Consider the following 24484-nt stretch of genomic DNA (forward strand, 5'->3'; position numbering starts at 1 on the left):
GGCTGGAAAGAAGTTATATTTGAGAAAGGGGCCTAAAAGGACATAAAAGAGCACCAACGAGGAAACTAGAGCTGCCAGAATTCTTCATGGTGGCTGTAAGTCTGAATTTGTACACGTGGGGAGGCCACGTTGTGGAAGTCCTCTGGAGGACTCAGGTTGTAACAGGAAGCCTCTCCGGTCCGCCAACGGCTACCTTCTTGCTAGGCGTGGCTCTATGATGCTGCAATCGGCGCACGCGGCAGGGCCTGCGGCTGGGCAGTCTAGGCAGTCGTCTCGGTGCTCCTTTTCCCGAGCGCTTGTAGCCGGATTGCGTCAGTTTCGCTCGAGACCCAGCCTGGGGCTGGCCCCTCATTTGCAAGGCTCATGAATAATTGAGCACTGGGCCGCGCCTATTTGCCTGCGGTGGGACGGATCCCGCTCGGACTTCAACTCCCGGTTTCCGCCGGCTCGTGAATATTCATGAGGCGCCGTGGGGCGTGCCCCTGGGCGGGGCTAGGGGCGGGGCCCCGCCGGGCTCGCACAGGCTTGGTTCCGCGGTGACGGTGACGGCGGCGGCGGCGAGGACTGGCGTTGGGGCGCCGAGGCGAGCAGAGCCTAATCCCGGGGGAGCGCGTGAGTGCGCGGGGGCGGGCGGGCCGAGGGGGCGGGGTCCGAGACGGGGCGGGGGAGGGGCGTAGAAGGAGTGGGCCTTTCTAATCGGGACCTCCGGTTGTGGGGGGGGGGGTCGCCAGGAAAGTTTGCAGGGGCCGGGGGCTCTAGGGACGCTGGGGGCGCGGAGGAGCTGGCGTGCGTGCGCGGGGACGGAGGGCGCACGGTCTGGGGCTCCTGCCGGCGGAGCAGAAGAAAGGGGGAAGGGGGCGAGGGCTTGGGGCGGGGCAGGGGGCGGGCAGAGCTGCTGGAGGGACCCTCGCCTCCCGCTTCCCCCGGGCCGCGCTTCCCCCTCCTCCGGCGCTTCGGCACGCCCCCAGCCTCCCCAGTCCTCCCCCACCCGGTCCGCGTCCCTGGTCCGCCGTCTGTTCGCCTGCTGCTTCACGTCCCGCGCGCCGGTCCGCTTCTGCCACCCCCTCCTCCTCCACCCGCTTCTCTCCTCCTCCTCTTCGGCTGCCGCGGCCCCCTCTGTGTCCACTGGTCCCCACTGTGCCCCTCCTGACGGCCCCTCGCCCCAGGCTGTTCCGTCTTCCCGTTGGCCCTCCCTCTGCCAGCAGTTTACCCGCTGTCCCTGCCGACCTCTCCGGCCTCAGATCGGGCCCGGAGATTCTGTGGTCCATGGTGGCGACCCCGCCTGTCCGGGGCTGGAGCTGCCCAGCCAGCTCTTCTGGCGGCCTTCACTCCCTGGGGTCAGCTCATCTCCCCGCCACTCCCCAGGCTCCCCAGCCTGGGCATAGGGAGTGCTCAGAGCTGCTGTGATTTTGCAGCTTCTGGCCACGGCCTTGGTCACCTGGTGCTCTTGGCTGGGGCCTCTCATCCTGCCTTCATTGCTGCAGCCCCTCATACGGCACAGGGGCCTATTGGACCCCCATGTGAAAGGGTCTTTCGGTTTTGGGACAATTCATCTCCATCTCTAACCACCCACACCATGTCCCTTGTAATAATGTTCAAGGACGAGGAAACAATCTTGTGTTTTTAAATTTATTTTTTCTATTATATGCCCCTCCCCCACACATGCTTGGGCTGGCTCTGCACAGTTATTCACCCACCCAGTGGGCAGTCCTCCCTGGTAGTTGACTGACCAATGGGTTGACAGCACTGGGTTTCTTTACTGTCTTCATACCCTCTCCCGTCTTTGAAACAAGCTGGGGCAGGGTCAGAGATGGGGGAGAGGGACTGGGTTTTGCAGAGGTTGGGCACCCAGACCAGCTGGAGTGGGTGACTTTAAGGGAGGCAGTACCCTTTGCAGGATGGAGAGGGTTGGGTTGTCCACTGGGCTATGTGCATACCAGGTGATGGGAAGCATCCTTCTTGCTTTTGAATGAAAGAGGCAGGGCTCTATCCCCCTGGCTGGAGAGCCTGGAGGTTCTTGAGGGTGGGAGGGTACTTCCGGAGCCAGGGTGGGAACTGAGGAGGTGGTGGAGTACCTGAAGAACAGGTGACAGGACTAAGGCCTGGGAGTGAAGGAATGGTTTGGGAATGCTGGCAGCCTGGGGTCAGTGGAGAGGAGGAGATGGTTACCAGGGATGTTAGCTCATTGCTGACACTGAATGGAATCATAGCAATAATGGCCAGCATTTACTGGACACTTACTGTTTGCTAAGGTGTTGTGCTAATCAGTTTGCATGCATTATCTCATTTAAGACTCCTAAGAGTCTTGATAACCCCTTTTTTCAGATAGGGAAACTGAGGCTTAGAGAAATCACATGGTTAGAAAGTGGTAGACACACCCAGCATTGAATCTTGCTATGTCAGTCTCTGAAGTTCCTGTTACTTGCTTCAAGGCAGGGTATCCATTTGGCTTCTAACATAGGGCTGGGCTGTGTCACTTAATTATTTCTTCTGTCTCCCTCAAAACTCCTTCAGGTCAACCCTGGGCTGGTGAGTGATGTCTGCATATTCCTGTTTCATAGGCTTTGGCTCTCCCACCCTGACTGTCCTGGAAGGGGGAACCCCAGGGAGTTTTTCCCCAAGTCACTCCACCCCCCCGGATGTTCTCAAGCCCTGTCCCATTCTCCGGGCCCAAGCCTGGGCCGGCTCCTCCTTCCTCTTGGCGAGGCTCTGGAAATCCAGTGGGAGGCCATTGCTATGGCAACAGGACTAGGCCCTGGCTTTACCTCATCAAATTCCAAGCTGAAGCCAAAGCGATTGAGAAATTAAAGAAAAAAATGTATTCCAGATGTTTACTTTTTATTCCTTATTTTCCGTGTTTGGATGAGACAGCTCTGAGGGAGGGGGGAGTAGGGCAGGGATGTGGAAGGAGAACCCGGGAGAGACAGGGAGAGGGAACCACTCCCAGCTGCAGGGGAGAGGGAGGGAGGGTAGGGTGAGCGGGGAAGGGGGAGGCAGGCGGTGGGGCGGAGCCCCAGGTTGGGGAGGAGCGGGTTTTTCCCGTCTCCCATGAGGTGATTCACGGAGAGACTTCAGAGTTTGCGATTTTGCGGCCCTCTTGGTCTGCCTCCGGTAGATAGCTCCAGCAGGGTCCCCTGACCCAAGGGGTGCCTTGGGACTGTAAGTGGGGTGTCTGGGAGAGCTTGTCAGAGGAGGGAGCAGTGGGTGGCTCCCTGAAGCTCCTGGACTTTGGGGTTAGGAGACCAGTTGGATAGGATCTGGGAAGTTTAGAATCTGGCTGCTGGGAACCTCCCATGACCTCCTGTACTTGCCCCCCCCCCCTTCCCTCTTCCTGTCCCACACTACTTGGCCCCTGCTGGAAAGAGAAGACTTCCTCAGCTAAACTTATTGCCAATGCCCAACTCTTTTTCTTTCTCTTCTCTCTCTCTCTCTCCCCCCTGGGTCTTCAGACACCTGGCTCACGCCCCTCTGCTTCCCACTTCTCAGGCAGGCTCTGCCGCATGTGATGAAAGTATCTACTCTCAGGGAAAGCACAGCTATGGCTTCCCCACTGCCCCGGGAGATGGAGGAGGAGCTGGTGCCTGCTGGCTCCGAGCCAGGTATGGATGGGTGCAGGGTGGGGTGGGGTGGCTGGCAGGAGGGCAGGAATGGCGGGGGCGGCACCCCGTTCTCTTGTAGGGGTGGCTCAGTGATGGTTCTGTTGAGTCGGTAGGGAAGGAGTACTGAGGAAGTGCAGGATGAGTTGGAAAGGTTCTCAGCTTCTGTTGAGACTTCAGGACTGTTTGAGATCTTAGATCTTCAGCAAGCAGCAAAGCAGAGGACCTTCGAGACGATGTGGGTTGCGCCGCATGTTTTCCAGAAGGGGAAACTGAGGCCCAGAGAGAGAAATGGAGTGTACTTATGGGTCTTTGAGCCCAAGCCTCCTGGCTCCCTGTCTAGACTGTTTTCTTTTGCTATCCGAATGAGTAGGTGATATAGGACTCTTTTAGAAGGGTTGTGCCCATGAGTAATTCCAAGGCCTTTTATTTGGCATTGGAATGCCTTACACAGAAGGTAGGTTTCTGATTGTGTTTTTTTTTTTTTTTTTTTTCCTGTAGTAGATTTACTTTTGTTTGACTTAGGTCAATAGTAAGTTTGCATTCCTGATCACACACCAGATGGCAGTGGGGAGGTGGCCTGGGGGTGTGCTGGCGGAGGGGGAGGAGAAATTTAGCTGGAATGATACAGTAGGGTGTCATGTAAGGGGAAAGGACTAGACTGGGGAGATAGGGGCTGACTGCTTGATGTGGGGAGGAAGGCATTCATTTATTGGCTTATTTGCTCATTCATTCACTCATTCATTCATTCATTCATTTAATAAGAACTTGTGCCTGGTGCACAATAGGGTACCAGAGAAATAAGGTGCTGGGTGGGTGTTCACATAGCTTTAGCTTACAAGAGGAATTGGCTAAACATTTTAGTAGTTTGGAGAAGGAAGAAGATGCTTCTGAGATGTGTGTAGAAAGTCAAGGAAGAGCTGGCATTTGTGCCTAGAAGGATGTGAATATTCTTAAAGTGGAGGGTGGGAGATGAGGTGAGACAAGAAACACAAGAGGTTCTACTTCCTGGTTCTTCTGACAGCACTTCTCCACCAACCCTTTCCTTTTGGTAGGTGACCCTCCAGCCAAACCCCCTGTTAAGCCCAAACCCCGGGCCCTACCTGCCAAGCCAGCCCTGCCTGCCAAACCCAGCCTGCTGGTGCCTGTTGGGCCTCGGCCTCCCCGGGGTCCCTTGGCTGAGTTGCCTTCTGCCAGGAAGATGAATATGCTAACAGGACCCCAGCCTTACGGTGGCAGCAAGCGTCCCCTTCCCTTTGCACCAAGGCCTACAGCCGAGGCCCCTGCTGGAGGAGAAGCCACCCAAGAGACTGAGAAAGAGGAGCTACCCCCTTTGACACCCCCAGCTCGATGCGCCGCCCCGGGGGGTGTGCGGAAGGCCCCTGCCCCTTTCCGTCCAGCCTCAGAGCGCTTTGCAGCCACCACGGTGGAAGAGATCCTGGCCAAGATGGAACAGCCTCGGAAGGAGGTCCCTGCCAGCCCTGACCGCCTCTGGGGCTCCCGCCTCTCATTTAACCATGATGGCAGCTCACGATACGGCCCCAGGACCTATGGTGTGGCCGCTGGCCCCAGGGATGAGGATGGCAGGACCCTTTCCAGGGGATGGTCCCAGGAGGGGCCAGCAAGGTCTTCCACAGAGTGCCAGGAGGAGCACAGCAAGACCCCCGAGGAGAGGTGAGGGGGCAGTGGGAGGTTCGGGGGAGCCGGCTGGGGGCTGGGGACCCAGCAGGTGTCCCCAGGCTATGACCTTTACAAACTTCAGGTTAGTTATGTGTTGTGAGTACAGGTGGACCCTGTACTCTAAGTCACAAAGCATTCCCTAGCAGATGGTATTGTCAGATTGTGTGCTTTTAGAAGCTGCAGTTCTCGTTACAGAGTTGATGCATGTTTATAGCAAAGAGTTCAAATGTACAGTGCAGAAGTTTATTTTTAGTTTCTGTATACTGAAAACTGGACACCAGACTTTACCTCATCGAATCCACGGCCATCCCGTTTGTTGAAGTGATTATTAGGTTCATTTTAGAGCTGAGGAAACTGAGGCTCACTATGACTCCTCATAGCCTCTCGGCAAGTTTAGAGGCAGAAGATGGAGTTTGAATCCGGGTCTGTCTGATTCCTAACTGTCCTAACTGCTAGCTCCCACTGCGGCGGAGCAGCGTGCCAGTCCTGGGGTGGAGGTGCATGTGTCAGGACGAGCAGGGCACAGTCTCTGGCCCGCACCGAGGAATATGATGGGACAGATAAGATGGGAACACATCTTGATTCCAGGCTAGCTGGTGTCTGCACAGACATTTGCACGTGATACACTTCTCTGGAGTGGGCACTAGTGTAGAGGAAGGCTGGCTACCACCCTTAGGAGGTGGACGCAGGACATTGGAGGCAGAGGCTGAGGGATCTCTGGGGCCATCAGCGGTGCGGAGGCCATTCTCAGGGCAGGGAGAGCTAGCGTGAGGCATGGCAGGCCTGTTGATGTGAGGGGAAGGGCTGGCGTGGTCTGGGCTGAAACTGAAGGCCCTGCCCTGCCCTGCCCTGTCCTCTGGGGCTGCCTTCTCTCACCTGAAAGTGTCTGGAGGCTTGGCCCTGGACTTAACCCTTTGCTTGTCCCAGACCAGTGTGAGGTCACACTGGTGCCCAGGCTGAGCTCCACCCGCCATTCTCCTTCCCTCCCTTGCTCCAAGCAAGGCTGAAGAGGAACAACTTGGAAAAATCACTCTTCCTCCTCCCCCTCCCCCTTGCTGTTCTTCAAGAAGTATTGGCAAGGCTGAGGGACCAGCTGTACTCTTCCTGGCTGGAGGAGAACTTTAACCCCTTACGGGTTAGGGGAAGGAGGATTTCTCTTTTTGGGAACCACTGAGGGTTCTGGGCATACAGGATGCTTTTCCTGAAGGAGCTGGGGGAATTTTACTGTCCCTGTGCAGGTAGGGAGCAGGCACCGGTCGCCTGGGGCACTTGCTCTGTGGAAACTGGACAGCATCTGTGTCCCTTGTCATTCCAGGCAGGGCTCAGGAGTAAATGCCTGAGGGGTTCAACTTTTACCTGCTGGGAAAGTTGCATAGAGAGACTCTTACCTTCTCTGTTCTGTGCTGGGCTTTAATATTCTGTGCTTTCGTTTCCTGTCTTTCTCCCTCACAGGACGCCCCCGTCTGACCTGGCTGTCAATGGGGACCTGGCTAAGCCGGCCAGCTCTGAGCCACCCGCTGCTGTGAGTTGTCTTGTCTTCCTTTTATGAATTGGAATCACAGTACTCTAGAGGTGGAAGGGTCATCTGAGATCATCTGTGTCACCTTCCTTGTAGTTCAGATGGGGAAACTGAGGCCCAATGGAGAGGGCAACTTCCCTGAGGGCTGGGCCTGGGATGCAAGGTGGCTAAGTGCTGTTCAGGCCATGAGGCTGCTTGCTTTAACAGTAACATTAATACCCATAATAACTGCATCAGTTAGGTACCTGTTTCGTGCTGGGCATGTCATAGTCCTCGTGATGACTCTGGACGGCGGGCCCTGTTAGTCCCACATGGCAGACGAGAACGCCAGGGCTCGCAAAGGTTCAGGCTGAGACAGGCACTGTAGCGTCTGCCTCTAGTGCTTTCCCTGGCTGCGCTGCCTTCCTGGGTTCCGAAGAAGGGAAAGATTCGTGGAGATTTCCCGTGATACCCACTCTTCTTCAGACCGGTGTGCTCGGTGGATGGGCGGCCAGCGTCCAATGGTAACCGGGGTATGGGATGGCCCTTCTTGCTCGCAGAGCCCTCACCAGCCAGGGGCTGTGCTGGCTGCCCCGTGTTGGAGACCCGACTGCACTCACTTGCCCATCCAGCAGACAGTGACCTAGTGCTTGCTGTGAGCTGGATGCTGGGAGACGGTCCTGGGACCGGGGTGCCGCTGCGAAGGGCAGGGGGTGAGCTGTGTGCGAGTCTGGGGAACGGCATTCTTGGCAGAGGGCACTGCACGTACAGAGGCCTTGATGTCTGGATCAAAGTGAGAGGGGAGGAGTTGGGTGGTAGTGAGGGCAAGAGGTAACAGGGTCCGATGGCGTTGAGCCTCACAGGCCGCCATGAAGACTTTGTCCCGAGTGAGGGGAATAAGCCATGGAGGAGTCTGGAGGAGAGGCGTGACATGCTGCTGAAGTGGTTGTAAAGAGTCACCGTGCTAGCTGGGCTAAGAATCGGTTGCAGGGAGGTAAGATCAGCAGCAGGGGGCAGTCAGGGGGCTGTTGGAATAATCCAGGCGAGAGATCATGGTGGCTTGGACCCTGGAGGCAGCCTGTGGTGGAGACAGTGAGAAGCGGTTGATTCCGGGCAGAATTCGGAGGTGAAGTGGACAGGACTCTCAGATGGACCGATGTGAGGGGAGAGAGCAGATGCAGGATCCAGGAGGACTCCAGGAGTTTTGGCCTGAGCATCCGGAAGGATGAGGTGACCATTTACTGAGATGGGGACTTTGAAGGGCGAAGCAGAGTAGGGGGAGATAGGAGGAACTTGCTTCTGGATTTGCTGAGTGCGAGATGCCTTCCAGACATTCCACTGGAGACGGCAAGCAGGAGGTTGGATAGTGCAGTCTGGTGTTCAGGGGAGATAAGCAAGTTAGGAAAACTCGGGAATCGTCCGTAGACTGGCTGAGATCACCAGGGCAGTGGGGAAGGTGCAGGATGGAAGGACCCTGAGGCCTAGCAGAGGAGATTGGCAGGAGCAGATGGGGAGACGGGAGGAGCGCTCGGTCACGGGAAGGCAGCCTGCAGGAGGGGTGGTTAAGCACGGTCAGCACCGAGAAGAATCAGCTCCGGGGAGGCCACCGGCCACCTGGATGAGAGTGGGTACCTGGATGAGAGTGGTTTAGGTGGTGCGATAAAGGGAAAAGCCTGTTTGGAGAGAGAGAATGAGACAAGAGGACCTATAGATAGTGTAGACAATGCTTTCCAGAAAATGGGTGGTAGCTAGAGAGAGATGTGGAGTTGAGTGGTTTTTTGGTTTGCTTCTTTGTTTTTCTAAGACAGAGGAAATTAGAACAGTTTGTGTGATGATGGAAGTGATCCAGCAGAGAGGGAAAAATCAATGGTGCAGGAGGGAAAGGAGGGGTTGGCCTTAGCCATGAGCGAAGACAGTGCCTGATTGCAGAGCACTTGGGCTCACGTGCAGGGTATGGGGAGCATGAGGGTGTCGGTGTGAGGGTGTGGGTGTGGGTGGTGGGTGGTATGAGGGTGCAGGTAGCAGATGGTGTGAGGGTATAGGGTGCAAGTAGTGTGGGGGTATGGGGTACAGGTGGTATGAGGGTGTAGCATGTGGGGGATCAGGTGGTGTGGGGATGTGGGTGGCATGAGAGTTCAGGTAGTGGGTGGTATGAGGGTGCAGGTGGTGTGAGGGTGCAGGTTGTGGGGGTGCAGGTGGTATGGGGGTGCATGTTGTGGGGGTACAGGTAGTGTGGGGGTGCCGGTAGTACAGGTAGTGATGGGGTACAGGTGGTGTGAGGGTTCAGGTAGTGGGTGTTGTGAGGGTGCAGGTGGCGGGTGGTGTGAGGGTACAGGTAGTGGGTGGCGTGAGGGTTCAGGTAGTGAGTGGTGTGAGGGTGCAGGTGGCAGGTGGTGTGAGGGTGCAGGTGGCGGGTGGTGAGAGGGTGCAGGTGGCGGGTGGTGAGAGGGTGCAGGTGGTGGGTGGTGTGAGGGTGCAGGTAGTGGGTGGTGTGAGGGTTCAAGTAGTGGCTGGTGTGAGGGTTCAGGTGGCGGGTGGTGTGAGGGTTCAGGTGGCGGGTGGTGTGAGGGTGCAGGTGGCGGGTGGTGTGAGGGTGCAGGTGGCGGGTGGTGTGAGGGTGCAGGTGGCGGGTGGTGTGAGGGTGCAGGTGGCGGGTGGTGTGAGGGTGCAGGTGGCGGGTGGTGAGAGGGTATAGGTGGCGGGTGGTGTGAGGGTGCAGGTGGTGGGTGGCATGAGTGTGCAGGGTGTGGTGTTCTCTGCTGGTGGCCACTGTGTTCTCAGGGACAGGAAGCAAGGCTATCAGCTGAGAGAGGATGGGATGGGGGAGGTGGTGGAGGTTTGCCTGGGGAGCCATGCATGGATGGAAGGGGGAGTGAGGTGGGGTTTTGGGTGGCCATAGGACCAGCTTGAGGTCAGTGGTGGATTTGAAGCGAGGCCACGTCATGGCTGGGTGCTTTCTGCAGCCACGTGCAGCTGCCAGGTTTTGGGCCAGGCCTGGTGGCAGGAGCACTGCATCTAAACACGTCAAACAGTATGATGAAGTGGCGAGGGAATTGGGTGTAAAGAGCAACTTTAATGATGGTACAAAGAGAATTGAGGGTGCGGGGGGCAGGGGCAGTGAGAAGCAGTTAGGGTTAATGGGCTTCGCTTCCCAGAAGAGCTGAAAATGAGGGTGCTGGGAAAATAGAGCTGGACAGACAGGCAGTGGGGGTGGGTGAGCGGGACACCAGGATTGAGACAATGCAGGGGTTGTAGTCATTGGTAAGGACAAGGTCTAGGGCAGCGGTCCTCAAACTGTGGCCCTCGGGCCACATGTGGTCCGCCGAGGACATTTATCCAGCCGGCCGGGTGTTTTTGCCACCACTGCCTGTCCTGCTTAGCAGCCAACTCGTCCCGGGCCCGCAGTGCGCATGTGTGGAATGTGCGCCGCACTCTCCAACAGCCCTCCAACCATCTGAGGGACAGTGAACTGGCCCCCTGTTTAAAAAGTTTGAGGACCCCTGGTCTAGGGTGTGACCATGGGAGAGGACGTCGCAAAACCTCTGGGGAAGAGGAGGTCAAGGAACAGGATGCTGGAAGGGTCACCCTGGCTGTGGAGATCACTGCGAGTTACCAGCAGTGCTGGAGGGGCCTGCAGTGATCCAGGAGCTACGCTTTTTAAGGAGTGAGGGGTTGTGGGTGGCATAGTTTTAGGGTATAGGCTCCGGAATTAGAATGTCGCAGGGGGAGAGAGGATGAAGGAGCCTTGAGAAGCAAGCAGGACCCCTGTTTCTGCCCAGCCCCGGACCTAGTATGTGATGACGTGGGAGAAAGTGTTGCAGCAAGGGAAGCGTGACCTCGGGAGGGCAGAGGTCAGGCAGAGCCAGACTCACTGGTTGGGGACAGGTAGAGTGGAGTGGTGAGGGAGCGCCAGGTGCTTGGTGTCCCCTCTGCCCCTTTTCTCTCCCAGGTGTCTCACTGAAGCTATTGTGTAAGTTCTGTGTCGCGGGGCCAGTGCACAAATCTTACCTGACCCTCTCTTAGCTCTGGGCCACGGACATTTTTGCCAGCAGCCCCAATGTACAGAGGGGGAAGTTGAGGCTCAGAGACCAAGGGCCTGCTGTGCAAGAGGGATGGCTCCAAGCCAGGAGCTTTTCATGGCCCCCAGTGCTTGTCGCCTGGATGCTGTGGCCTTCCTACTTCCTTGGGTAGCCCTGGGACCTGTGATATACAGAGTGGGCCGGGGAGCGCCACCCTCCCTGCGGCAGCTGCTCTGCTCCTGGGCTTCTCCCTGACTCCCCAGTGCCGAGATGCCCAGGTGGTCGGGTCCCGATTTTCCTTTTCCCCTCTGTAAAGCACGTGTCCTTGATCTCTGCAAGGCCTTAGATGGGCTTTGGTGTGGGTGGGGGTTCCAGCCACCTGAAACAGTATAAACTATGTTACAGGAATTGGGCTAGGTGCATTTTCTGGGGAGAAGGTCAAAGGGGACTCTGTGACCCTAAGAAGTTTGGAGGCCCATATCATCTTGGGGGTCTCCCAAGCGTTCCTGAGAGGTGCTCCCTGAGTCCTAGTTTCCTTCTGGTCTGTGGGGTGAGATCCTGAGGAGGAGCTGAGTGGGGCGTCTGTGTGGGGCTAGAGGGGGCCTCCCTTGCCCAGCTGAGGGGTGAATGACAGCTCTTGGCTTCCTCTTGCAGGTTTCCAAGCCCCAGGTCCCATCAAGTCCAGGCCCCGCCTCAGAGAATGGAGGCTCTGCCAGCCCAGGCCTCCCTGCTGAAGCCTCAGGCCCCGGCCCCGGCTCTCTCTCTCTTCACTCGCCCGCTGAGAGCTCTCCTCGCCACTCTCAGCTTCCTGAAGCCCAGAGTCCTGCAGCTTCCGAGGCTTCTCCCTGCCTGCCTATGACCCCGGCGTCCCCAAGTGGAGCCCTGCCAGACGAGGGCCCCTGTCATACCCCTAGCCTGGGGCTCCCTGCAGAGGGACCCCCAGAGGCCCCCAGACCCAGCAGCCCTCCCCTTGAGGAGGTCTCGGGGCCCCACAGCCCAGAGCGGCCTGCAGCCTCCTCGCCCCGGCCCCCCATCGAGGGGGGCGAGTTGCTGGGTCTCTCGCGGACGTTTCCATCTGGGGAGGAGGCGCCCGAGGGTGACGCGGCCCTCCTCCGCCCCAGCAGCCTGGCTCAGCGCCGATTCTCCGAAGGTGTGCTCCGGCCACCCGGCCAGGACCAGGAGAAGCTGGGGGGCTCTCTGGCTGCCCTGCCTCAAACCCAGGGGAGCCAGTCGGGCCTGGATCGTCCCTTTGGGACAGAGTCTAACTGGAGCTTGTCACAGTCCTTCGAATGGACCTTTCCCACGCGGCCCTCGGGCCTGGGCGTGTGGCGGCTGGACTCCCCACCCCCGTCCCCCATCACCGAGGCCAGTGAGGCAGCCGAGGCCGCTGAGTCTGGCAGCTGGGCTGTGTCCAGCAGGGAGGAAGGAGTGTCCCAGCAGGGGCAGGGGACCAGGTCAGCTCCAGGAGGGCCAGGAAGGCCTAGCTCCTGGGTGCAGGGGGATGATTCAGGCATCTCCCCAGCCCAGAAGGGCGATGGGGAGAGTCAGCCTCAGTCCCCAGCTGTTCCCCTTGAGGCTCTCCCTACACCTGGGGGCGCACCTGCATCGCCCTTGCTGCAGGCAGAGGAGAGGTGCGAGGAGGAGCGGGAGCCCTTGGCTGGAGAGGAGTCCCCCCTCCCTCTGGCCACCAGGGAGGCAGCCCTGCCCATCCTGGAGCCAGTCCTGGGGCAACAGCCGCCAGCACCCCCTGACCAGCCCTGTGTCCTCTTTGCTGATGCCCCTGGCCCTGGGCAGGCGCTGCCTGTTGAGGAGGCTGTGACCCTCGCCTGGGCTGAGACCACCCAACCCAGGACAGAGGCTCAAGACTCCTATAGGGCGTCCCCCGAGCCTGCGGGCCCGGAAAGCAGCTCTCAGTGGCTAGATGACCTCCTGGCTTCGCCCCCGCCCAGCGCTGGCAGCGCAAGGCGGGGAGCTGGATCCGAGCTGAAGGAGGCGCCGTCCCCCAGTGCCTGCTCCGAGGTGAGAACGGGCATGGGTTGGGGGTGGGGGTGGCTCTGAGGGTGGAGGCCAGGGCTCGGGGGGGCTTCATTCTTTCAACGTGGGTTTTGTGTGTCAAGAGCTTGGGATACAGCGGTGAGCAAGGCAGCTGGGGACCTGCTCCTCGTAGCTCTCAGGTCTGGCAAAGCTCGCAGGGCCGAGCGGGGTGGCGCGTAGAGCTTAGTGTGAGTTCCTGTCCCGACTCCAGCATTCACTGGCTGGTTGGTCTTGGGACTGTACCTTCACTGCTAAGCTTCAGAGTTCTTTCGTCATAGAAGCATTGGCCTCTTAGAGTTGTGTTACAGGTGAGTGAGGTGTGGAAAGCCCTTGGTGCGATGCATGGCATGTGCTCGGTATTCAGTCTGCGATTTCGGGAATGTCGTTCAAGGCAAAAACTTGGAGCGTGGGCTCTGGAACCAGACTGCCTGGGTTCATCACCTGGCTCTGTTGTTTCTATGCCCAGACATGACCTTGATCAGGTTACTTTTCCACCCTCTGCCTCAGTTTCTGCATCTTACGGATGTGGATAACAATGGCAAGTTACCAGAGGGCGACGGCAAGGATTAAATGAGTTACAACATGTGTAAAGTGCTAAGAATAGTGCCTGGCTCAGCGTGAGTACTTAATAAGTGTTGGCTTTTACAAACGTTATTACCACTGAGCTCAAGACCTGCTTTGCAGACAGGCAGCTGAGGCCCGAGGAGGCAGAGCCTTGTGCAGTTCCCCAGCAAGTTGGTGGCTGGGCTGGGGCCAGCACCAATTCCCGGCCCAGTGCCCTTTCTCCTACCAGGCTGCCTCTGAATGTAAGGGATGGGGGCCAGGTGGCTTTTGAAATTTATTTTTCAAGCCTGGCCTGGGCTGGTAGGGGCGGGGCTGGAGAGGAGGAGGAGCCAGGGGGCCTTTGGGGCAGGGGCAGAAGGTGGAGGAGCAGGAAGGGTTAAGACCAAGCTGACTCCTGCAGTAGGTGTGTCTGTCCCGGGATGTGGGTGACTCAACTGGCTCCTGGGCGGGGCTGCCAGAGCTGCAGCTGCTCCGGAGGGAGCCCTGCCAGGGTGAGAGCCAGAGCCGTCGGACAGGTCCCAGCCCTGTCCCTGCGCCCAGCCTGGCCGCACCCTGCAGCCCTGGGGCGGGCAGGGGGCGGGGAGTGGGGGGCCATGGCCCAGCCTGGGGACGGGGAGGCCAGCATGTCTGTCCTGGAGCGGCTGCTGGCCAACGCGGCGCTGAGGGATGAGGCCGGCAGGCTCCGAAGCCCTGAGCCCAGGGCTCTCCCGCCCGCAGGGGTGAGTCAGGGAGAGTGAGGGGGTGAAAGGCAAGAAGCCCTGGCTGGGATTTTCCCCGGTGTCAGAGGCTGCCTCTCCTGCCTTCCTGGGGCTGAGGTGAGATCTGAGAGGCCTTCCTGGGGAGGTGCCAGGCAGGGGCGCCTTCCTTAGGGAAGAAGGGCAGGCTGGAAGGGGTCTGCTTGGTGTTGGAATTGTGCCTCGCAGGGGAGGTTGTGGAGGGGCTTTGAGTCTTGATCTCTCCTAATTGAAAGTGACCTCTCCCCTCCCAGTGCCTACATGAAGACCTCTCCTCCAGGCCGGACTTCTCTGGCTGTCAGCCAGTTATTGCCTAAGGGTTGTAAACATGACCATGGGACCATGGATGCAGTGCCCATTATGCAGTGCAGTGTCAGGCACTAGCCTGGGTGCTTGGTGCAAATGATGTAATTTAATCATTTTACACCAGCCCCACACAGTAGAAATTATCCTCATTTAAAATCGAGGCCCAGAGTGGTCAAGTGATTTGCTCAAGGTCACACAGCTTTCTGCTGCCAAAGTGGGGCTGTCAGGCACTAGGCAGGGTTGACTCCCATCCCGATTGACTCAGCATTGTTTCTTTGTCTGTCTCTCTCTCTTCTTTTTCTGATTCCCAGGGACTCCTTGGCTGGGCCCAGAAAGATCTGCAGAGTGAGTTTGGGATCACAGCAGACCCACATCCCAGCGGTTTCAGTCCTTCCAGCTGGTGCCAAGGTGCTTCTCAGGACTATGGCCTTGGGGGCACAAGCCCTAGGGGAGACCCAGGCCTTGGAGAGGGGGACTGGGCCAGCAAGTATGGGCAAGGAGTGGGGCAAGGGAGCACCAGGGAGTGGGCCAGCAGGTGTGGCATCGGCCAGGAGGAGGTTGAGGTCAGTGGTGGCCAAGACCAGAGTGAAGTGTCTGCCCCTGGGGGTCTCCCGGCCCAGGACCGGGTTGTGGGAAAGCCAGCTCACCTTGGCGCTCAGCAGAGCCAGGAGGGAGATGTTCAGGACTGGGAGTTCAAGAGGGATTCCCAGGGCACCTATTCCAGCCGGGACGCGGAGCTCCAGGACCAGGAATTCGGGAAGAGAGACTCGCTGGGTACTTACAGCAGTCAAGATGCAAGCTTTCGGGACTGGAAATTTGGGAAAAGAGATTCTCTGGATGCCTATGCCAGCCAGGATGACGATGAGCAGGGCCGGGAATCAGGGAAGAAGGACCACGTGGGCAGGTTCAGCAGCCAGGATGCCGAGGAGCAGGGCCGGGAGTTTGAGAAGAGAGAGTCTTCACTTGGCGCCTACGGCAGCCGGGCTGCAGACACTCAGGACCAGGAGTTTGGGAAGAGTGCTTGGATGAGGGACTATAGCAGTGGTGGCAGCTCCAGGACCGTCGGCGCCCCGGACAGAGGCTTCGGAATGCGAGCCCTGAGCTCTGGGTTCAGCCCCGAGGAAGCCCAGCAGCAGGATGAGGAATTTGAGAAGAAGACCGAGAGTGGGGAAGACAGCCCTGATGAGGCTGGCAGGGATGCAGGCCAGCCGGAAGAGAGAGAATCGGGGGGCTTGTTCAGTCCTAGCGCCACCCCGTTGCAGGATGGGGCACTTGGGCACAGAGACCAGAGCACCTGGCAAAGCAGCGACGCCTTCCATGAGGCGGAGGGGCTGCAGGAGAGACAGCAGGCAGGGGCCCAGGGCCCTGGGGATGCCGACCTGGAAGATGGGGAGACGGGGAAGCATGGCTGGGCTGGCGAGTTCAGCCTTGGTGTTGCCCGCCAGCCAGAGATGGCATTTAGCCCACGGCAGCAAGACTGGCGTGGGGACGCCTGTGTCGAGACCCCTGAGAGGAGCTATCAGTTTGGTGTCATTGGCAACGACAGAGCGAGTGGTGCTGGCCTGAGCCCTTCTGGCAAGATGGGAGGTGGTCACTTTGTGCCTCCTGGGAAGACCACGGCCGGGTCCATGGACTGGACTGATCAGCTGGGTCTCAGGAACTTGGAAGTGTCCAGCTGTGTGGGTTCTGGGGGCTCGAGTGACACCAGGGAGAATGCCTTGGGACAGATGGGCTGGTCAGACAACCTGGGCTTGGCCGACGTGGACCTGACCAGCCGCTTGGAAAGTGGAAGGTCCGAAGAATCCATGGGGATCGGAGCTGAGGAGAAGGACTGGACTTCTGGTGTTGGGGTGAGGAGCAGAGATTTGGCTACGGCGGGGGAGGTGGGCAACAGCCAGGCCAGAGGGAGTGGCGTGGGGCAGACCGACTGGTCAGGGGCGGAGGCCCAAGAGTTCCTTACATCAAGGGAGCGTGGAGTCGGACAGGCAGACTGGACCCCTGACCTGGGGCTGAGAAACATGGCTCCAGGGGCAGGCTGCAGCCTCGGAGAGCCCAGACAGCTGGGGGTGGGCCAGGTGGAGTGGGGTGACAACCTGGGCCTGAGGAATTTGGAGGTGCCCTGTGACCTGGAATCTGGAGGTTCCCAGGAGCCTCGGGGATGTGGAGTGGGGCAGATGGACTGGACCCAGGACTTGGGGCCCCGGAGCATGGAGCTTTTTGGGGCCCCGAGTGAAGCCAGGGAGCGTGGAGTGGGAGAGGTCAGCCAGTGCCCAGAGCTTGGCCTTGGGGACAGCAGCAGCTTGCCCCCTGGCCTGGAGGCCCGAGACCTCATGGTGGCCAGGGAGCTGGGCGTCGGCGAGACGAGCGAGCCAGAGACCCAGGGCCAGGACAGCTTGCCTTCCTTGGAGACTCACCCTGAAGACCCCAGAATGGAGACAGGAGAAGGCCCCAGCTTTGGAGCCAGGTAAAGAAACCCCATCCTGGTGTGGGAGGGAAAGTGTGACAGCTGTCCGAAAATTGGAACTGTTGAGGGGGGAGGACAGAGTTTTCCCAAGAACTTTTAGTGTTTGGAAAATTGAGACATTTTGGCCTATGAATTTTTATTTCTACTTAAAAAAAAATGATACGACACACATACAGGTGAGTTCCTTTTTGGAAGGATGTCTATAATGTTCGAGGTGTTATTCTTTTGTAGCCTATGTTTTAGGTTTTCTTGGCGAGTTTGAATTATGACCGTGCAGGGGGAAGTGGTACCTCTCACAACTTGAATGGTTTCTGGTGGCTTCTACTCTTAGACACAGTGGCCATTCCCCAGGCCTCACGGCCCTGAGCCACAGGTGCCCCTGGGCCGTGGAACACGGGTGTTTTCATTGGTGAAGGAAGGAGGATTCTGTGTCTTCTTGGCCGCTGCCACCGCAGCTGGGAGTGCGACGCTCATTGGTTCTCAGAAAGGTCTCCTGGGAACTTGGTGCTTCTCGCCTGCCCTGTCTCAGGGCCCGGAAGAGCAAGTTTAAGAACCTGAAGGGTGTTGGGACCTGGCTTCTGGCCCCATGACCTTGGCCTCTGTGTGTGCAAAGTTGGTGAAAGAGAACTTTCCAAAGGAACAGACTGGTAGTTTTACAGGCCAACCACAGTCTGTCTCATGGATGTTTTACAAACAGCTGAGACGATTTTGCATCTGGGAAGGGCGCTCAAAAGACACTGCATCTATTTCATTAACATTTCCATCATTGGGATTTTATTTTATTCTCTTTAGGGAGTAGAACGTTTTGCCTTTTCCAGCCCTGGAGTAGGAGCTTCTCATGGGAAGGGAGCAGGTGGAAGGGAAGGGAGGTGTTAGCTGGGGACTGTTCTAAGTGGAAGGGGCTGGGAGTAGTGGGAGGAGAGAAGGAGGGACCAGGAAGGGGCCAGAGAGGCTCCTTGGGGTTTTGGGGAGGGGGTGTTAGGAGAGGCATGTGGGATGGAGGAAGAGGGAGAGAGGAAGGTGACAAGCATGGGCCCAGGGGGGTCGAGGAGGGAGTGCTTTCTGGAGACTCAGCTGTCGAGGGGCCAGTTGGGGGAGGCTGTGGCGAAGACTGCAGGGAAGGGCGAAGACTGCAGGGAAGGGCGTGCACAGGGCTAGGAGTTGGGAGGCTCCTGTGAGCTTGAGCGAGTTGCTGGACTCTCTGAGCCTGTTTCTAACAGTTCGACTCGGGAAGCCGGGGATTCCAGGCTCCTGCTTTCTCTTCCCGGGACTCGCACAACTCTGCGTGCCTTGTGCTCAATGCACATCTTACCTCATTGATCTTCACAGCTGCCCTGGGAAGCAGGAACAGGGTTTTTATCCTCTCTGTTGGCAGGTCAGGAGGTGGTGTGACCCGCTCAAGGTGACAGAGTCAACAATACCTTTCTCCCGCGTGTTTCTATTAACTGCTTTCAGTGGTGGGCACTGAGTTCAAGACTCTTAGATGAGCACCGAGTGGGACCCACAGCTTTCTGCCTTTCCCTTCTGAGGGAAGCAGAGGAGCACCCAGTTGTCTGAGTTTGGGCCCGTCATGCCTTCAACACGCCCAGGTTTTTCTGCCCATGTTACCGTGATCTGGCCCGTGCTGACTTTACCCAAGTTGACGGTTTAGCTGTGGTGGAAGGGGAGCCTCGTGTGCAACAGAAAATGTGCCTCCAAAGCTGAAAGGAAAGTGTTGCCTTAGAGGGGTTCGTTTGAATTTTGTGCTTTTGGGCAGCCTTTCCCAAAATGTGTCCTCCAGAATACCAGTCCTTGGCTATGTCCGGAGGGTGCTGTGGCCGTGCAGGGGACTTGGTGTGTTTGTCAGCTGCATTAGTTAGTGCCCTAAGCACGAGTGGTGCAGTGTTTCCCGGACTTATTTGACTAAGGTCCAGGGAGCTAGCGTCTGACGCAGGGAAATTCTACACTATAGAAAGTTGCTCTTTAAAAGGTGAAATATTTATATGATCTGAAGAGAAACCAGGGTATAGCAAGTTGCTCTTTAAAGAAAATTTTGGAAGGTTCCCTCTGTAACGAGAAGTCCTTGAGAGTAACTCAGAGTGATCTGACTTTGGGTCCATCTGCTGGGGTACGGCTTTGATCCTGTCACCACCTTTGTCACCCTGGGCAAGTTACTTCTCAGGGCCTCCAGTTCCTCATCTGTAAACTGGGAGTAATTTACACCCAGTCCTCAAGGGGTTTTTGTGAGGGCTGAGTTAATCAGTTCTTAATAACTGGGGAAACTGAGGCGCAGAGAGGCAGTGTGACTTGCTCAAGTTCCCACAGCTGGTGATCGTGGGTCCTTCATGTCCCCTCGGGCCCCAGCGCTGTGGTCCTGTCTGGGCGCCCTCCCTGTCTTGCTGGCATCGAGGCCGGCTGCTTTTCCTCTGGACGACACATGGTTCCACTGGAACACCGGGGAGCTGACTGTTTGCAGACCCGGTGCCCACGTTTGTCCCTGGAGCAGCGGTGGAGCGTGGGGTTGTGTAGGGTCTCGGCCCTCAGGATACTCTGAAGTCTCGGCCGGGTGAAGGGTGTAGGCAGTGTAAGGTGAGGCACGGCCTCCCAGGCCAAGGACCCGTGTTGTGAGTGATGATGATTAGCCTGCTAATTTGTTGCCTTTGTCAAGTGCTTACTATGTGCTAGGCACATATTTCTGCCAATAAACATAGCAAAATTTAGGCACTTCTATTAACCCCATTTTACAGATGAAGAAACTGGGGCTCAGAGTGGGCAAGTAACTTGTGGCCAAGGCCACGGGTGCAGTAGGGCACATAGTTTAGCTCTGTCCCGGAGTGGCAGGGCTTGGCACCCACGTTCCTAACCACACCTCTCTCCTGCTCCCCTGCCGGGAAGGCCTCTGCTTGTGGGTGTTCCGGGGTGACCGGCCAGCGGGGTTGAGGCAGTCCGGCGGGGTTGACATACACTGTCCTTTCTGGGGCTCTCCCCACTCTCCACTCCTCAAGGCCACCCCCAGATCCCACCAGCTCCCTCGGCTGACCTCTGCCCTCGTGGCTTGGGGCCAGCTCTTGCTCTGGGGGTGGATGTTGCCAGCTACCCGTCGGGTGTTTCACATCCCCTTAGCTCTCGGGGCCTGCCCCACCCCAGGGAGAGGCTCTGGGCACGGCCTCTGCAGGCTGGGTGGGGTGCCGTCACCGCCCCCTCCCCCCCTGGCCTCCCTGATTTTGAGCTGGTCGTCAGGGTGAGCTGCCTCTGGCCCCCGTCCAAGCCGTTCCTATTCTGCTGCCTTGATGCTGCCGCCTCTGCACCCTCCCCCCTTCCCAGGCTGCTTTAATTTCCATCTGTCAGCAGCTTGTGGAAGGACAGACCGACACATGTTCTCTCTCTCTGCCCCTCTTCCTGCTTGGTCTCTGTCCCCTCCAGTCCTGGCAGGAACCGGCGACCTGGCTTCCGGGCACTGTGCGTGGTGTGCGTGTGTGTGTCGGGCGTGGCTCTGGGCTGTGCTGGCAGGTGTGGAGGGTGCAAGGTGTGTCTCGAGGGAGCGACAGGCGAACAGAGCACATGCTTCCTGCCTGAGTGTGTGATGAGCGTGTGAGTGTGTGTCTGTGTCTCGGGGAGTGGCAGCGAGCAGGGTGCGAGGTGTGAATTGGTGAGTGCGTGTGGTGCGCGGTGTCGTGTTTGGAGGGAGTGGCAGGCAGGAGACACAGCAGTCGCACCGAGGTCCAAGGTGACCCGGCCTCTCGCTCACTCTGCAAATGTTTGCTCTGCCCGGCTCCTGGCCAGGCTCTGGGCCAGCTGCTGGGGGCACAAAGGCAAAAGGACCCCGTCTTTGCCCTTGAGGAGCTCGCAAACAGGCGGTGGGGCAAAGCATTGCAGGACAGAAGCAGGGGCTGGCACACGTAGGAGCTGAGGTGGCCACGGTGGCTGGGGAGGGGACGGGGCAGCATCAGAAGGGGAATTGAACGGAGGGTAAAGGATGAGAAGGGACAGTGGACAGGAGCTTTTCAGGCGAGGGAACGGCTTGTACAACGACAGCAGTATGTGAGGGTTGAAGGTGACATGAGCATGGACAGGCAGAGGGCCAGTCCTGGCTCATTCCACAGAGTGTGACCGCCCAGGCAGGTGCCCCTGGGAGGGGACACACCGACGGCATCAGCAATTATGATGGCAGCAGTAATGGTAGCTGCTACTTACGGGCACGTACTGAGTGCCATGCACCATGCTGAGTGCTTTGCATTCTTGTTCCATCCCATACGGAGGAGCCTGAGGCATCTATGGGGGAAGGGACTTGTCTAGGGCCTCAGGGATTTGAACCCGCCAGCTCTTACCCTGTGTACTGTTGCTCAAGGCCTTGGCCATGTCCTTGCTCAGGGGTCTGGGGACGGCATGGAAAGGGGGTAGAGGGAGAGACTGGAGGAAGGGGAATGCCATAAAGTGGGCTTTGGGGGAGGGAGACGGGGCCTCACTGGTGAGCTTGTCCTCCGGTCTGTCCATTTGCAGCCCTGGCAGGTGTCCAGCCCGCTCCCCGCCCTCTGGCTCCCAGGGCCTGCTGGAGGAGATGCTGGCCACCAGCAGCTCCCGGATGGTGGCCCACAGGGAGTCGGTGACCTCAGGGCTCAGGGTCCAGTTGGAGGAGGAAGGAGTGGCAGCAGGTGCTGACCAAGGGTCACCTCTGGAGCCTGGCAGGGACCCTCTACCCTCCTGGAGGCCCCAGCCTGATGGCGAAGCCAGCCGGACGGAAGACGTGGACGGCACCTGGGGTCCTTCAGGGGCAGGGCGGGGTGAGCAGGGGCTGGTCCGGACCCCTCGGCGCCCCTCCCAAGGCCCCCTCCCCAGCACCCCCAGTCAGGACTTCTCCTTCATTGAGGTCAGTGGGTGGTGAGCCCAGGGCAGTGGGTGGGCTGCCGTGGGGGAGTGTGGGTGGTGGGGTCAGAGTCCCATTCTTGGAGCCTCCCTGGTGGTCTCTGTCCATGAGGTGGAAAGTGGGCAGGGGGTGGACAGGAGCAGGGAGGGATCAGCTCGTGGCCGGCGGGGCTCCTGTGGGTGGGGCAGGGCTGTGGGGCGGCAGTGGCAGTTGTGTCACCATTGTCCCGGGCAGGACACTGAGATCCTCGACAGTGCCATGTATCGGAGCCGTGCCAACCTGGGGCGCAAGCGTGGGCACCGAGCCCCCGCCATCCGGCCCGGGGGTACCCTGGGCCTGTCGGAGGCAGCAGACTCGGACGCACGCCTGTTCCAGGACTCCACGGGTAGGGCCGGTGTCTCATTTGATGGTGTCTCTGTGGGTGTCTGGGGCGTCAGCCCCGGTTGTGCAGAGGCTGGGACAGGAGATCTGGGTGTGCTGAGCCCCCTCCCTGGGCCTCTGCAGAGCCACGGGCTTCCCGGGTGCCGTCTTCCGACGAAGAGGTAGTGGAGGAGCCTCAGAGCCGCCGGACGCGGATGTCCTTGGGCACCAAGGGGCTGAAAGTCAACCTCTTTCCTGGCCTGAGCCCGTCTGCCCTGAAGGTACTGTACGTCTGATCACTCAGCAAGCACATCTAGCCCTTCCTCTCTGCGTCGGTCTACTCACTTCCCCAGTCCCCCTCTCCCGTTACTTCTCTCCCGTGAGGGCCCCAGAAGATCCCTTTGTGCCCTGCTGGCCCCTGAGCTGCGTGCCTGGCAGGATGGGAGGAAGGACAAGACACGTTCTTGTCCTGGAACCTTGGGGCGGTTGGGGGGGACACGAGCCATGCCCAGAATTAGCTTGGGTGAGGGGAGAAGTGTAGGTGCCAGTGGGGGGCATGGATAGGGGCCGGGCCTGTGCCGAGAGGGAGGGGTTATTTCCTGATGCGGGTGGTGGGCATGGGAGGGGCGTGGGGAGGGCTCTTGTGGGCATTTGGTCTTGGCTTTGAGGCAGGCGCAGGAGCTGGCTGTGGGGAGGCGTGGCAGGCAGAGGGAACGGGGGTGGGAAGTCCGCACTGGCTTCGTCCAGCCCAGTTTGTCTGAATTCAATCCAGCAGTATCTTCTTGAGGACCTACTGTGTGCAAGGCATGGCTCAGCTCTGAGGGAAGCGCGTCTTTAAGTGACTCCACGTTCACTGGGGTGAAAGAACTGCATGGGGCTGTCTCTCTCATTCTGGGGACTGCACACTCTTTGGAGAAGGCCTGGCCCTCTGTGGATCCTTCTCCCTGTTTCTCTAACATCTGTCTGCATCTGGACTTGTTTCCCAGGCCAAGCTGCGCCCCCGGAACCGCTCAGCTGAGGAGGGGGAGCCAGTGGAGAGCAAGTCCAGCCAGAAAGAGTCCGCAGTCCAGCGCTCCAAGTCCTGCAAGGTCCCGGGGCTGGGGAAGCCCCTCGCGTTACCTCCCAAGCCAGAGAAGTCCTCAGGGTAGGTGCCCTGAGGTCTGGGCATTGACTGACCCCACTGTATTAGCCTGAAAGGGGAAGCCCCTGCTTGGAAACCTGAGGCTCAGAGAGGAGGTGGACATAGTGAACTGTGTTGATTGGCGGCAGAGTTCCGGTCCCTGCAGCCTTTGATTGGAGGGGGGTTTCTGTTCCTACTATGTACACCTCCTCGTTTTGTTCAGTCTCCCCAAAGTTCGCCTTCTGGACTTTGCCCTCTGCCCTCTAGGTCAGAGGGATCGTCGCCCAGTTGGCTGCAGGCCCTGAAGCTGAAGAAGAAGAAGGTCTGAGAAGTCACTGAGGTGAGGGCAGGTTCCTGGGCTTGGACCCAGCCTGGGGCTTGGGCGTGAGTGGGGCCTGCCCTGGAGAACTAGGGAGGCCCGGATGCCTTTGGCCCTTACTTCCCGTGTGCCTCTCTCTGCGAGGCTGGACACAGGCGGGTGAAGTCAAGCTCCAGAGACTCGGTAGGGCCCTTGGGTCCCCCTAGATTTTGTCCACAGTGCAGGGTGTTGTCTTGCGGGGATGGAAGAAGAGGAGGAGGGGGGCTTCCATCCCATCCTGCCTCCCTGGGCTCAGAGACAGACAGTCTCCTGTGCCCTGTGTCTGGCCCAAGTGTGGTCAGCTAGCCCGTGTGGTCTGGGACCCCTGAGGACACCCACCAGGCTCCAGGTCCCAGGAGGGACCTTTCTCAGGCCTGGGCTCAGCTGTGGGAGCCGGGAGGGGTGTGGGGGAGAGGAAGCTGGAGCCTCCACGGTGTCCTCTCCTGACCTCTTTTCCTCCCTCCCCACTGCAGGGCCTCTCCCATCTGGCAGTCTCAGGCAGTGCCTGTTCCTGCGGGGTCCCCGGGCGAGGAGACGGCTGGAGCCTCCACCATGCCCCAGGCTGCAGCCTCTGTCCCTCTCCACTCTGAGGAGCGTCTGGGAGGCACATTTATGCACTTTGTATCACCTCCCCAAACCCACCCCTGCACCTTCCCTTCCAGCCCCGATGCCATCACTAGTGGTCGAAGGTTTTCATCCCTCTCCCTCTCTGCTTTCTCCTCCAGCCTCCCTTGGGTTTTCTTTTGATACCAATTTATAGCATTTTTTATAAAAAGCCTTTGATTTTTGTAATGGGCAGAGCTCTACCCGTGCCCCAGCCCAGGTCTCCCTCCGCCCTGCCAGCTGCCCCACAGAGACCAATGACGTTTTGCCACTTGAAACAGTAAATAAAGTTTTTTGGGAATTGG

At 58.7% G+C, this 24484-nt stretch overlaps 1 protein-coding gene across 4 annotated transcripts; it reads left to right on the forward strand.

Annotated features, from left to right (window-relative positions):
- Window positions 1-502: 502 nt before the first annotated feature.
- Window positions 503-24484, forward strand: TNKS1BP1 (tankyrase 1 binding protein 1). 4 transcript variants are annotated; one of them, XM_012749936.3, is made up of 12 exons: window positions 503-612; window positions 3450-3599; window positions 4652-5270; window positions 6729-6798; window positions 11448-12812; window positions 14743-16895; window positions 21375-21741; window positions 21973-22123; window positions 22243-22379; window positions 23085-23242; window positions 23486-23558; window positions 24050-24484. In XM_012749936.3, the coding sequence occupies exons 2-11, from the start codon at window positions 3506-3508 to the stop codon at window positions 23544-23546; spliced, it is 5175 nt and encodes a 1724-aa protein (XP_012605390.2). In that variant the 5' UTR covers window positions 503-612; window positions 3450-3505; the 3' UTR covers window positions 23547-23558; window positions 24050-24484. The 4 variants fall into 4 exon arrangements, with proteins under 4 accessions (XP_012605390.2, XP_012605391.2, XP_012605392.2 ...); XM_012749937.3 differs by having other exon boundaries at window positions 518-612; window positions 3487-3599; XM_012749938.3 differs by lacking the exon at window positions 503-612 and adding an exon at window positions 3021-3159 and having other exon boundaries at window positions 3487-3599.

The sequence above is a fragment of the Microcebus murinus genome, chromosome 4 (genome assembly GCF_040939455.1).
Source record: "Microcebus murinus isolate Inina chromosome 4, M.murinus_Inina_mat1.0, whole genome shotgun sequence".
Lineage (NCBI taxonomy): Eukaryota > Metazoa > Chordata > Mammalia > Primates > Cheirogaleidae > Microcebus > Microcebus murinus.